The sequence below is a fragment of the Pyxicephalus adspersus genome, chromosome 8 (assembly GCF_032062135.1).
Source record: "Pyxicephalus adspersus chromosome 8, UCB_Pads_2.0, whole genome shotgun sequence".
In the NCBI taxonomy this organism is placed as follows: domain Eukaryota; kingdom Metazoa; phylum Chordata; class Amphibia; order Anura; family Pyxicephalidae; genus Pyxicephalus; species Pyxicephalus adspersus.
This window is the reverse complement of record NC_092865.1, coordinates 6,801,902-6,816,504: the sequence shown is the minus strand read 5'-3', so window position 1 is coordinate 6,816,504 and position 14,603 is coordinate 6,801,902. Positions and strand designations below refer to the sequence as shown.

General features: G+C 39.8%; 2 protein-coding genes across 2 annotated transcripts in view; both read right to left on the bottom strand.

Annotated features, from left to right (window-relative positions):
* The window catches only part of PGM1 (phosphoglucomutase 1), a 33,811-nt gene extending 33,405 nt beyond the window's left edge, over positions 1-406 (bottom strand). Inside the window, exon 1 of the mRNA XM_072419396.1 lies at positions 35-406. Coding sequence (XP_072275497.1) covers positions 35-283 — 249 coding nt within the window. The 5' untranslated portion in view covers positions 284-406. The remainder of the gene's footprint in view (positions 1-34) is intronic.
* Positions 407-10,242: 9,836 nt separating this feature from the next.
* EFCAB7 (EF-hand calcium binding domain 7) overlaps positions 10,243-14,603 on the bottom strand; it is a 19,788-nt gene continuing 15,427 nt past the window's right edge. The window contains exons 8-11 of the mRNA XM_072419394.1: positions 13,769-13,917; positions 12,660-12,869; positions 11,097-11,204; positions 10,243-10,819 (exon numbers count right to left, since the gene is read on the bottom strand). Of these exons, the coding sequence (XP_072275495.1) occupies positions 10,745-10,819; positions 11,097-11,204; positions 12,660-12,869; positions 13,769-13,917 (542 nt within the window). The 3' untranslated portion in view covers positions 10,243-10,744. The remainder of the gene's footprint in view (positions 10,820-11,096; positions 11,205-12,659; positions 12,870-13,768; positions 13,918-14,603) is intronic.

The following is a 14,603-nucleotide window of genomic DNA, read 5'->3' as shown; positions in this document are numbered from 1 at the left end:
ACCTCCTCCAATGTCATTGCCTCCTATTCCTCACCCCATTAGCAGCAGCGATCTGGATGATGAGCTGGATCGCATCTTTCATGTAGAATCGCCCATCGCCACCGACCACCAGCACCCCGTCCTGTCTGTCCCCGGGCTCCGTGCATGAGATGATGCTTTGGATGAAGTTCTCGGCGTAGTTGGGGTTCTGCTGGAAGACGGTGACCCGCTTCCTGAGCCCGCTGGTGCCCGGCTTCTGGTCCTGGTACGGTTTAGTCTTCACGCATTGGATCTTCTGTGCCATGATCGCCCGCAGACCGGAGGACAGACGGAGACTGGCGAGCCCGAGGACAGCACCGAGCAGGCCGCTTACAGGACGGGGAGGAGCTACGCTGTGATGGGAGGGGCTAGGCTGTGCGGGGATCGATTGGGCGGGGCCGAGGGAGGAGTTGGGCGTGTCAGAGAAGGATTGGGCGTGGTTAGAGGAGGGACTTGGAGTGATAAAACACCAATGGGAGGGACTGGATTTGACAGCTATCCAGAAAGTGAGGGACTACAACTCTCAGCATGTCAGGGACTGAAGCCACATCTGATTCTTGTTCTAGGCCAGCATACTATCGGTTTGCATTGGCTCCAAGACTTTTCTAGAGCTTCAGCTTGCTCCTACTTTCTGCTCATTTAAAAAAGCACTCAAAACTCAAAAGTTTCAATCTCACCTACCAATGTTCTTCTGTCTCCTAAACCCTCACTACTTACCCACCACTCCATATCCCCCTCCTATTGTGTGATACTTCCCCCACCTCCTAGATTGTAAGCTCTTCTGGGCAGGGGCCTCTCCTCCTCTGTGTCACTGTCTGTATCTGTCATTTGCAAGCCCTATTTAATGTACAGCGCTGCATAATATGTTGGGGCTATATAAATCCTGTTTATTAATAATTATAATTTTCCATCAAATCATTCATATAAAGCACTGAAATGCTGCATTGTATACCCAGGAATACCACACACAGGCTTCATAGATTTAAATAATATTATTATTATTATAAATAATAATAAACAGGATTTATATAGAGCCAACATATTACGAAACGCTGTATATCCACCTAGCCGTTAAGCCCGACCTTCGTACGGGCAAAAAAAAATGGCTAGGATGATTAAGCCCGTATTTTTGTCACATCCTTACCTCCATGGTCCCACTGTGCACATCCAGCGTCGTTTTCCTATTCCAGCGTCGTTTTCCTATTCCAGCGTCGTCCTCCGTCCATCGTCGTCCGTCGATCTCCCTCTCCAGCGTCGGGTGCCGGTAGAAGACCATTCCAGAGAGATGGAGCAGCTCTAGAAAATTCTTGGAGCCATGCGTGTGATGAGGTTATGAGTGAGGAAGTCATTAGTAGGTCATTGGAGGGGAGAAGAGAGCGGCTGGGGGGGAGGGGTTCTATCAGGTCAGAAAAGTAAGTGGGACAAGAACTGTGGAGGGATGTGAAGGCAAAACACTGGAGATGAATTTGTTTTTAGATAAAATAGAGGCAGATGAAGAGAACTACAAAGAGAGACAGCAGAAGAGTGGTGGGAGGGATAGAGTCAGGCTGCAGCAGACTCATCCATCCATGTAGATGGGTATGTGTATGACCTTTATGACAAGCAAAGCAGGGCAAGAAGTAAATGGGAATAGAGCATCTTTGAAGCTGCTGACAACAAATGCAAGATGGCGACAGCCTTTGGATATCTACAAAAGAGAATGCAGAGGAAAAAAACATGCATGAAAAAATACATTCATTTTAAATTCAGACTATCACACAACATATTTTTACATGCACATTGAAAGAATTTCACACTCATGCCACTATAAAACTAACTCTAAATTTTAAGAAAAATTGGGGGGATATCACCCAGAAATGTGTATGGGCATTTCTAATATGGAGGTGGCAGTTGTGGCGCATGATAGGCTACCCCGGGAGTTTTGCTAGGTGCACATAACCTCCCAGACAGACAGGGGGCACTCTGAGCTCTTCATGGTGTTCCTCAGCAGCCCCATAGGACCTCATGGTTGAATAATGGTGATTATGGAAACCATATTGAGATCAACTCTTTTCATTGATTCAACAAGTGATGCAAATTCCATTACGAGCATGTCAAAGTATCTAAAGGATCTTCTAGAATTTAAAGGAACTAAGTTAGCAGCTTGCAGATTGACCTCCTAAGGATCAGAAGTCATAAAGTCCATCTACATCCAAAACCACAGAACTCAGAATAAGCCTGAGAAGAATTTTCCACCTTCCTCCCCTAGCTTTACCTAATGTCAGACTTTATAGACTCTAGGTATAAAACAGAGAATCCTACATTCTCTCAAATATTCCAGGTTCATGTGTTTCAATGGCAGTAAATGACTCCCACCAGGGAATGTTTGGAGGAATGTCATATTCCCTGTTTTATAAATAGAGCCCTATAGATATTAAATAGTTCCTTTCTATAAAGCTGTGTACAAACTCTAGATTTTCAATACCCAGAACACACATTCCTGGGTCTTAGGTGAAATTCTAGCATCTGTACAACTTTCCATGAAGGTCATTTATTGATCCTTCCCGTCGAGTCATTAACAACCAGCAGGAACGGTCAATGCTGTTTGCAAATGGGGAAGACACAGTCTCCTGATCATTATCTCCTGTCCAAAGAATGAACAGTGCTGTACAATGCTCATTCATATCTGCTGTCATTGGGAATGATCACTATTGATTGTATCCATCATAGCTGAGCATCTGTACAGATTTAGACTGGAATAAAAAGGAGTAAGGTAAACTCTATTTAGGAGGACAATGGCAACATTTATTAGCTGACAACATTCATTCATTCTTTCACCATTCATTCTTCAGCCAACCTAGGAAGCTTCTTGCCTTTTATGGGATTCCAAGGACAGAATGTGCACTGAAAGCCAAGAACATTGCCAAAGGTTAGTAGCCCGGGAACATTGCTGCATTCTAAATAGGACACTCTTGGCATTCAGCAGGGAGAAACCTTTATTTTATATTTTCTCTCTATTAAGGAAACGGTGCAAAATAAAGTAGTCGGCACTTAGAGGGCTCTGCAGAATGCCCCCAAATATGATCAGCTTTTCCTAACTTTTTACCTTGGGAGAACCCTTAAAATAACTTTCAGGTTTGCAATTCATGGTACATTAGCCTGGTGGTCAATAAGACGAATACCTCTTAGTGGGAAGAATGTCACCCTTAAAATGCCCAAATAGTATATTGGAGTGAGTGGTAAGCAGAGAGGCACAAATTGCTCAAACAAGACCTAGAAACCTCTGGAGGAATCCTGGTTAGGCAATACTGAGTTGACCAAATTAAATCCAGCTGTTGCATATTTTTTGGTGCTTTTACTTTAACAGGAGGGACTAGAAAATGAAATGGGAGGAATATTGCTTTTCTAGACCAATGCAGATCACTTCCCTATTGCTGGATATATATGAGCTGTCAGCAAAGTGGGTGGCCCTGGTTGGGGGTGGTCAAGCCCCTCTCATTGACCAATACCCAGCTATCCTCTCCCCCAGTTACAGTGTGTTGTAGCTGCACGTCCTCACACTGTCACTGCACTGACACACCCACCAGTGCTGGGGTGAATCACTGATGTGAAAACATGCAAGAATAGGCATAGATAATTGCCAAGGTTATGCAATTTTAAAGGAGTCAGTTCTAAAAATCAAAGTTTTGGTTGTTTTCTAAATGAAAATCTGTCCTTGGTGTTTTCCTAATTTTTCAGAAGCAATATTTTTAAAATGCATAATGCACACAAACAAAGCTTGCTTTTATAGCAGAGCCGGATTATCGGTAGGGCAATCCATGCATCGGACAAGGGCCCGGTGGATGTCTAAGGAGGACCAACTAGGACCCATATGTCCCTACAGTAGTCCTGGGGAATAGAGCAGTTGGTCAAAACTGTGCACCTACTTGTCTACTGTGTTCTCAGCTCCACCTACTTTATGGAGATATTTCAGGGGTTTCTTCTCTTAATTGTATTTTAACACATATAAACATTGCAGGGAATGTGGCACAAGGAAGTGATGCCTTTTTTCAATTATAGTGTTATAAGGTTCACATTCAAACATTTGTCCATCGATGATCCGCTTCCTTTGGATTTCCGGCATGGATCCCTGAGCACATTTTCAAATTTACACTGTTTTCTGGAGTCACCGGTTATGTTTTGATGGCGCTGTATTTCAGAATCAGCTGTTGGATCTTGCATGTGCTTTCCTCCCCATTATTGATTCAGCATTAATTTAAAGGACTGTACATGGGAGTCAAATTCTCTGGTAAATATATACAGCATAAATAACCGTAAAAAATGCAGAATTTTTGAAGATCTGGCACTTTTTAGCTCCAGAGGTTGCCAGATTTTAGAATGTCAACCTGTACATAAAAGAACATAATAAAAAATTAATTAAAAAGGACAATGTAAGAAAAGTATGTGCAGAATTGTGCACACAGGTATGAATGTGTCTAACTATAAGAAAAGAAAGTGCAGACTGGTGTAGCATCATGTACATACTATGATGACAGCCAGTCTATTGACTTGCCTTCAATGTATGTTTTCTTGCTGACTGCTCTTCAACTTTCAGTGTACCTGACCTGTGCCTTGGATTGTGCCGCTGACCTTGCCTCTTGGATTTCCCTAATTTTTTAGACTTTGATCATCCGTTTAGCAAAATCTGCTTCTAAACATTGTCTGTTTACTTCATGCACCAGCATGTTCCCTATCTTGGTATGTTACCTGTGATGTGATACCTGGTCTCGGATTGGTCACCATAAGTTAGGACAGCTGCTTATTGCATAAAAGTATTAAAGTATTGCTGAAGCCAATAAAAAATGTTTTTTGTCATAGGAAATAATTAAAACTCCTGATACATTTTTAGTGTGAATTCCATCCAGATTTCCCTTTTCATACAGTCCCCAAAAAAAAAAAAAGCAACAAAGAGTGAAAGGGAAATCAATTCATAAATGGCAGCCCCTCTCTTGAACAGTTTTCATTACAAAAGATTTATCTACATATACATATAATCTTGATTTCAGGTCAAGGAAACCCTTTCCATAATTACTGTATATTACAGTATCTTGGAGTGATGGTCAGTTGGAAGAATGCCTTTCTTGCCATTGGGAAGGCTGCCATCCTTTGAGATAAAAATATCATTGGTGTCACTTAAACTGACCTGAATGTCACAAACTGCTCACAGAATGTAAGCTCTTCGGGCAGGGTCCTCTCCTCCTGTGTCACTATCTGTATCTGTCATTTGCTACCCCTACTTAATGTACAGTGCTGCGTAATATGTTGGCGCTATATAAATCCTGTTTATTAATAATAATCATAATAATAATAATAATTGTTCAAGGAACCCCTAGCAACCTCTGCAGGAACCCTAGGGATACATGGAACCCTGGTTGAAAAACACTGAGTTAAAGGGTTGATGTAAGCCTGAAAATGGTTTGAAGACACAAACTACTTTGTAAGACTTTCCTTCTGTTCCCATTTTGGAGACAACTGTAAAATGGTCCATTTTCTGTCCTGTAATGAGAGCAAATAGAGGGTGAACCTACTCAGTAAGGGTACAGACAATAACAACCAGAGCTTTCAAAAAGTTTCTAAAGACATTGCTTTGAGCTGTTTCTGTTTTTAGTTACATTAAATTGTATGGGAGGGTTTTTAGCAAACAAGCCATATTGAGTGGGTTGCACGGGACAGGAGGGGGCAGGCCAGATATTATGAATGATAAAGTCAATACGAATCATACTGATTACGATTCTTATCATAGTCAGTACACAAATCATAATCAGTATGATTTTATTATTTGTTATGGTATTGGTTATGTAATAATTACAAATAAAGGATTTTATAACTACACCTAAAACGTTTTCCGCAAAAAGACACTCTTTCCTTCTCTATACAAGTACTAAAATCTAATCAAGCAATTAATTTAATTTTATTGTAATATTTACTTTAGATAGAGGACCTATTTGCCAATATCATCCCACAGCCATCCTGGCAGTCCTAATCCATTACACTCAGCACCACTCACGGTCTCAGCATCCGACCAATGTCTAGGTCATGTTACTGGTCACTGGATAGAACCCAGAAACAGAGCTCTGCACTAAAATAAGAAATGTAGGAAGAAGAAAAGAAATAGAGGGGGGTTTCTTGAGGGCCAATAGATATGTGTGTACCAAAATCTTCTAGTTGTCATAAGGTTTTACAGTGCAAAATACACAATAAAATATTCATAAATCAAGTTAGTACAACATATCGTTTGTGCAAAAATCAGATACATACATATTTGTTAGGCAATAATGGTCATATAGTGTCAAAAATAACACTAACATTGGTCTTGCTAAACAAATTAACTCCTAGTTTGTATAGAGAACTAAGAACAAAAGGGTCTCTAGTACTGACGCAAATACTGAAGTATTTGTGAGAACACAATCCATATTGTGGGTAACAATGTGGGTACATAGTGTAAGTAACAAAAAGTAAAAAAAAATAATTTGAAATATATATGTATGTATAATGTGGCTAGAGTATATGGCGGGAGAAGGAGCAACCCAAATGTCAAAAGGATACAAAATATAGAGTGGTATATGTATATACTGTATGGTAAATATCATTCATTGATGTAAAGGATTGTCCAAGGGTTGTTCAAACTTTATGACAACTAGACTATTTTGGTACACACATATTTATTGGCCCTGGAGAAACCCCCTTCATTTCTTTTCTTCTTCCTACATTTCTTAATTTGTACTCAAGGGGGATGCCACCTCTAGAACTAATCAAGGGTAAACTATATCTCATCTCAGTTACCTATTTCTGTACTTAAATATAACAAACACTCTACACCAGAAATGTTTGGAAACATCATAGATTCTCTATATATGTTCACACATTTTGTTTAGAATAGTTTAAATTACCTTGGCCATTAGTTGGGTATTTTAGTTGCTTATTTGGGTCTGTATATATTTTTGCTCCATCTTTCCACTTCTTTATATGCACTGCTTCTCCTCCGTAGTTGCTTTGCAGTGCACTGAACATCATCGGCAGGTACAAGGAAAATTCCAGCTTCCATATTTTTCACTGCACAAAGGTTTGCATTTGTAAATATATCTTGTTGCATTTGATGCAATTTGTAGTATTGGGAAGGTAAGAAATATACCAGGTAAATAATCATGATAGTGCTGAATCCTCTAGATCAGCATGACAGCAAGGCAAGTGGTATTTTGAGTTCCAACAGTGGAATTGGCTGTATTGCTTCCAGCACAGGTAGTTTTTGTATGTATATACAGGTGGTTTTTGGTATAGCGAGTGATGCTCTGCCCTAAGCCCCCCCCCCCCGATATCCTCCCGATAACCCCACCACTAACCCTGCCTGTAACCTTCACCCATTCTGCAAATCTAGCATTAACCCTCTCTGTAACACCAATATTAAAGCCCTTTTATTAACCAAACCTGTAGCCCAGACACTGACCCTTATTGTAGCCATTATACTAACCGTCATTTTAACCCTAGCCATTTCTGTAGCCCTTTTATTAACCTTCCCTGAAACCCTAACACTCACTCTTTGGTAGCCTTTACAAACAGTCACTGTAACCCTAACATTAACTATTCCTGCAACCTTAGACCTAACCTTTCCCATAACACTAACACCAACCCTTCCTGTAATGCTGACCCTTTTAATAAATGACTCTTCCCTATAACCTCAAAACTAACACAACCTGAGTTTGTGTCCCACAGCTCTACCTGTAACTGCAAAACTAACCCTTCCTGTAATCCTAACACAATACCCCCTCATTTTGTAGCCCTACTAATAACCCTTCTCTTAACCCCAACACTAACCCTTCCGAAAACCCTAAAACTAACCCTGTCTGTTATGGATACACAAACCCTCCCTGGAACTGTATAACTAACCATCCTTGTAATCCTAACATCCTCTGTAGCATTACAACTCTTTGCAACTGCAACCCTTTCTGTAACCCCCCCCCTCCACCCCATTTCTATTTGCAACACTAACTCCTTATAACTCCAACAACCACCCCTTGTGTATCCTAACCCTCTGTTACCCCCACGACTAATAAAACCCTTTCTGTAATAACAATACCCATTCTTGTAATTGTAAAATTATCAATCGCTTTATCCTAATACAATCCCTCACTCTAACCCTGACGCTTTGTATCCCTAATGCTGACCCTTTCTGTACCCCTAACACTATTCCTCTCTGTAACTTATCTGCAACCCTAACTTTATCCTTCCCTGTAACTCCAAAGCTCCAGTTATTCTATAACACTAACATTTAATGTACAGCGCTGCGTAATATGTTGGTGCTATATAAATCCTGTTTAATAATAATAATAATAACATTCTGTAATCCTAGCACTAACCAACTGTAACCATCACAGTAAAAATCTGTGCCCCCAACCAGCATGGTAATCTTTCCTGTATTCCTAATAACATAAATCATTTAGTTTCTTTCCTTTTGGAAGCATAAATTGCCATTGCAGCGCTGGATCCCAGGTTCGTATCCCGGCCAGGACACCATCTGCAAGGAGTTTGCAGGTTCTCCCGGTGGTTGTGTGGGTTTCCTCTGGGTATTCCAGTTTCCTCCCACATTCCAAAATCATGCAGTTAGGTTGATTGTCTTTCCCCCCAAAAAATTACTGTAATAAGGACATATGACTATGATAGGGACATTAGATTGTGAGCTTCTTTAAGGGACAGCTAGTGACATTACTATGGACTTTTGTACAGCGCTGCGTAATATGTTGGTGCTAATTAAATACTGTATAATAATATATATATATATATATATATACAGTATGAAAAGAATCTTTTAGGTAACCTTTTCTTTATTTTCACTCTATTCTGCTTTTTTCTCCTTTGTAGATTTCACTGGATAATTTACACTTAATACGGTCTACAGAAATATGGAAACACAGTTAAGTTCTATTACACTGCTGACATTTGGAGGATGGCATTCTGTTACAGACACAGAGCAGAGGTCACTACATGACAAAAATAGCACAGGTCCTGCTAGCTGTGGCCTTACAGAAGGTTACACAAATAATAAGACTTTAACCCAGTGCGCCCCAACCTGTGAATCCTAATGACCACCGCTTGTTTAATTCACTAAAAATAAGTACTTCACTTCACTAATTCACTTATCTGTTGCCCCCAGCAACCATTTTTATCAGTTGTCATATAGAATACTGATGAGTTTCTCTGATGGGCAGAGAAGATTCAATGCTGTGTGTTGTGACTGAACATTATAGGTGATCACTGGATGTTAATGGCTGGGACGGGTCACTATTTAGAGATTTAAATAAAAATGTGTTTGTGCCAACTGAATGTATTCATAGGAAGGGGTGGAAGACTTAAGGAGTGAGCAAACATATTCTAGCATTGGCTTATTTCCAGAATAAAGATTAGTGATTGGACAAGGATTTCACCCCAAGATGAGTCAGCTGGGGGTGTCAGCTTTGCCATATCCAGCCCTATGACTGAACTCCAGGCCAAAATGAAAAAGCAGCAATTGATGTTGGTATGTGTATATTAGAAAATGCAAAGTTACAGCATGGTTTCTCAGTGGTTAGCACTCTGGCCTTTACAGTGCTGAGTCCCAAGTTCAAATCTCAGCCAAGACTCCATCTGCATGGAGTTTGGAGGTTCTCCTTGGGTATTTGTGGGTTTTCTCTGGGTACTCCAGTTTCCTCCCACATTCTAAAAACATGCAATTAGGTTAATTGGCTTCTTCCCACAATTAACCTTAGACTGTATAAAAGATAAATGACTATGGTAGGGACATTAGATTGTAAGCTCTTTTGAGGGACAGCTAGTGACATGACTATAGACTTGTACAGCACTGCGTAATATGTTGGTGCTATATAAATACAGTGTAATAATATTATTATATTTATAAGTAGAGCTAATGTAAGTACTTGATTTTGAGTATCATCTCTTTTTTAAGCCCTGTATAGCAGCAATCAGACTGGGAGGGGGGCAACATTAGAAGCCAACCAGTCGTGCAGAAGAGCAAATTGAGCTGGCAAGCAACACTGACAGGAGCAGAATAAACAGAATATCCCATCACTGTATTGCTGAAGCTCACTTACTGTCCAGTCACAGAGGTGACCATGTTGTTCCTTTAAGCTGCACTTAAAAAAGTCAGGTCACCAACTTGGCTCTGGTCTAGCAGGTCAGACTGTCTGAGGACTGGATGGACAGAAATACAAATCCTTTGGCAATTTAATACAAATCAATTTGCATTAATTGATTTGCAATTTAATGCAATCAAATACAAAACAGGAATCACAGCACCAAATGCCATTATAAAAAAAATCTAATTGCCCTTTTATAATTTAGGTTTTATTTTTGTGGCATATACTGCCAAGAATTGCACTTCATTTGAACTATTACCCAAAATCTTTAACATGGAGTTTAAACAGACAAGTAGAGCTGAAATCACAGTTTATTTGCAATGTACCATATGTTTGTGATTGTCAAATTGTGTCTCTTGATTTCCAGGCCATTCCAAGCTAGATAATTGTAGTCTGCATGGTTTGAGCCCCGTAATGATTTTAATTTAGCAAAAACTGTAAAAAAAACACTATTTAGTAAAAATGTGGCACTTATATTTGATAAAATCTTTGGTCATCAGTGCAATGATCCTGAAATGCCGAGGTGTTAGGAAAGTCTGCTGATTTATAAATGTTTGCTCCATTGGCTTTAGAGCTCAGGCTCAGGACAGAACACTTTGTATGCAGTTATAAAACCACTCCTGTCTCTCGCTCACTGCCATGACGTGTTGAGACACCTGCAAGAAGTAAAAGCTACGTTAGTTTCTGGCTTTATGACAGTAATATATACCTCACTTCAGGATATATAGAATATCTGGCCAAGGTGATTATTTACAGATATAAAGCCATGATGATCTCATATATTCTCTTTATAAGGTTATTGGATTCATAAAATCTTCTTTCATGATAAAGAAGGTTTGGGAGTCACTGAGACCCTGGTGAGTAAGTTTGTTTTGACATTTAAGTGTCATTATACTGCTTATTTGGATCTAAGTGTATCTTCTTGATATTTACCGTTGATGATTTTGCTGGAACTTCGACAGCAAACAAGCTGAGTCCGCGGCTGCTGACACAGTTTTTGCTCTGATCATTGTTGACCTGCATCATGATCTTCTTATCTGACTGCAAGCAAGACAAAAGACAGCTAGGTGTTAGTATATAGCAGAGTGTCAGTGTCCTGTTAGATTTGTTTAAAGGCTGTTTTAGCAGAGAGTGTTTTTTATAATGAAGTTGGTATGGTGGCAGTAGGCTCCCTGACTCTTGTACTCCTATACAGATGAACTACAAACAACCATTGTTTTGGCTCTTCTTGCTTACAACAGCCACTAACAGGGCCCAACAGACCTGCATAAAATATCTTTATATCAAGTGGCCTTTATAAAGACCTGAATTTGACCCTGATGATCAACACTGTAAAGAATTGGAACACCAACTGTAGGCTGGATATTTTCAACCTACATCAGCACTGACATCAAAAAGCTAACCTAAAAGAATGGGCACAAATTCCACTCACACATTTTGTAAAGGTCTTGCCAGAAGAGCAAAGGTTGTGATAGCTTCAGGGGGAAAACAATTTCATATCAATTTCTGTAGTTTTGGAATGAGGCGTCTAACAAACTCATATAGATATGATGGTTAGATTTTCCCCCACTTTAAGCCATTAAGGTGTAAATGTTAGAGCTTTTCATTAAATCTTACTGTATTCATAGCACCCGCACTGGCACCACCTTGCAAAAAAAAAAAAAACAATCTTTGTTTACCAAATTTAGCAACTTAAAATTAACTGAAAAGTTGCAGTCACTAAGAATCTTCGGCTCCATATTTATTGGCCAGTGGACAGAGAAATGGCAACTCTATTTTATACTGTGGTGACGTACACACGCACCGATGTCACCGGGAACTCCCCCGGTGACTCATTGGGTGCAGAAGCTGGCGGGAGGAAGAAGAAGGAGATTGCGACGATGGCCGGCACGGGATGCTGGAGGATCAGGTAAGGCTGTATTTACTATTACCTCCAATAGGTTTATCTACCCCAAGTGTGACTCGGAGTTACCGCTTTCAGCAACTTTTTTTCTACCCCGAGTCACACTCGAGGTTACCGCTAGGGAGGTTAATTTGGACAACCTTGCAGGTAATGCTGGCGTTTTGATGATGTGAGTTGCCCCACTATAAAGGACAAAGGTGGATTCAAGACTTCCTGGCCTCAATATAAGGGGCAGGATAAAACAGAATGTCATACAGCCTGGAAATTAGGCATCTCGTTTGAGAGAAGGTTTAATTCTATTGGACAAATTTTAATTTTAAGACATTATACACATAAATAAAACCATAAAATCACAGAAATGTCATAAACAGAATGTAAGAATAAATAATAGAATATATTATAGTGTTAAGATCTGTTCTCCTCTCATTTCTCAGTTTTGGGTGGTATGTACCTGTGACTCAGTATTAGGGTTTAGATCAATGGCAATGGGTAGATCTCTCTGCAAGTCTTCCTGGTCCCATACAAACACTTAATATTATCATTGTACATATATTAACTGTCACTGTATTCCATTTAACTAATTGTGTACAAACCTTATTCTCAATAACAGAAGTAATTCTGGAGTCATTCTTGTAGGTGTAGATGACCACACTTTCATAACCTTCCATGGGCTTTGCCTCTCCTTTAAGAATTGCAGATTTACACAGCACTTTCTGCAGTTGCCGAGTGCTGGATGGAAGGCTCACAGCGCTCAGTCTGGGTTTACACTTTTCTGCATAAACATCGATAATGAAAGGACATGCCTGAAACATAAAATAACACATGATAATATCCATGATACATAGCTGACTTGCTGAATGCTCGATTTCCAACTGGGAGTTATGGTATAAGTGAGCCTAACCTTAAAGTATACCTAAACCTACCTGAAACCACTCTCCATTGATAGACTTGAGAACTAAAGGGCAGAGCTCCTGAACCTCCTTTTCTGCCCATGTCTGCACATTACAGGCTCTTAAACCTCTATAGGGCTTGTCTACCTTCATCTGACTGAAGACAGCCACATGAGCAGCCATGAGACGTCAACAATCTGCGGTAGCATGAGGCTTCTCTGTTTTTAGTTCTTTGGTTTATCAGGGTAAAGTGACATTGTCTGTGCAAAGAACCTTAACGCCTTTGATAGTGGGAACTTGCTAGGTCCCCCCCACAGATTTTGCTCTGTCACAGCCAGCAATTGGATTCCCCAGTATCAGCCTGTGTCAGCTGTTACAAGGAGATGCAATGTTACTACCTACCTGTCATATGTTTGTGCCTAGCAATTAGTAGACCCAAGCATACAATGGAAAGAGATCATAAGGCCCCTCATACATAGAAGCACTGGGCTTTTTCACCAGCTATAGCAGTGAACTGTGGGAAGGTGACTGTGCATTATTTTAAAGTATATGTCCACGGGGTACAATAAGGGTATTCTCCAAAGCTAATTCCATTTTAAGACACATTTCACCAGAACACGCTTTATGATTCCTATTCCTGCTCAGGTAACATCTCAAAATGTTTGATTAAATTGTTATATAGTGACTTTAAACATTAAATTGTTATATATGACATTAAATGTTATATAGTCTTCCCTGATCTACCCAATTTTTTTTTTTTTTGCAGGTGTGCAAATTTTTTTTAAAGGTGTGCAATCTATTTATGTTATTACCTCTGTCAGTTCCAGAGCCTTGTTGTATCCCATGGACTGCAGTGTCACCCAGAGGTCACTTGGGTCCCCTTCTCGGTCATTTGCCTCCATAAGGTTCAGATCTAGAAAGCCTTTCCTTGTCAGTTCATTTTTCTTTGTCTCAAAAGTCTCTGCAGCAAAATAAAATAAAGGATGAAGACCAAAGACAAATAATAACTTACAGCAGCCAAACAGATTTAAAAAAAAAAAAATATGACCATGATAAAAAATGGATGCATTCCATTTCCACAGCCACGGCTGTAAAATAGTTTTTGCTGCCTGTTGATCCAGAAAGTAGACCTGTTATTTTCTTTTTTTTGGCCAAGCTGCCCAGCAGAAATAGCATTTGTAGGGGTTTGGGCAAACCATATTACTCTGCTAGGGGTGCTAACAATAGTAAGCTTTTTCATTTGGTTTAAAGTTTTTTTTCCAAAAGAAATGTGTTGCTGTAACTGCCTAAAACTGGAGTTTGTTTGTTTGTGTCTTATGCGTCTCATTACCAGTGGATGAGCAACTAATGGTATGTTGTAGTGTTGTATGTCTGACATCCTGATTATTTCACTATCGATCCACCAGGTGTATAGACTTCATCAGGTCAATAGCAATTGTCTATTGACGTGCGACATAAACATTAAACTAAAATCAAATAATGTCATATCCAAAGGTGACGGAGCAATAACAAAGTTGTGCCTCCTACCACAAGTACATCATCTGGCACTTGGTGCACATGAATGTGCATGTTATATTTTGTACAAATTAAGCAAGGTGCATATTCTTCATTTCTATGCAGAGAACATAAATGCCAATCTTCTTGATC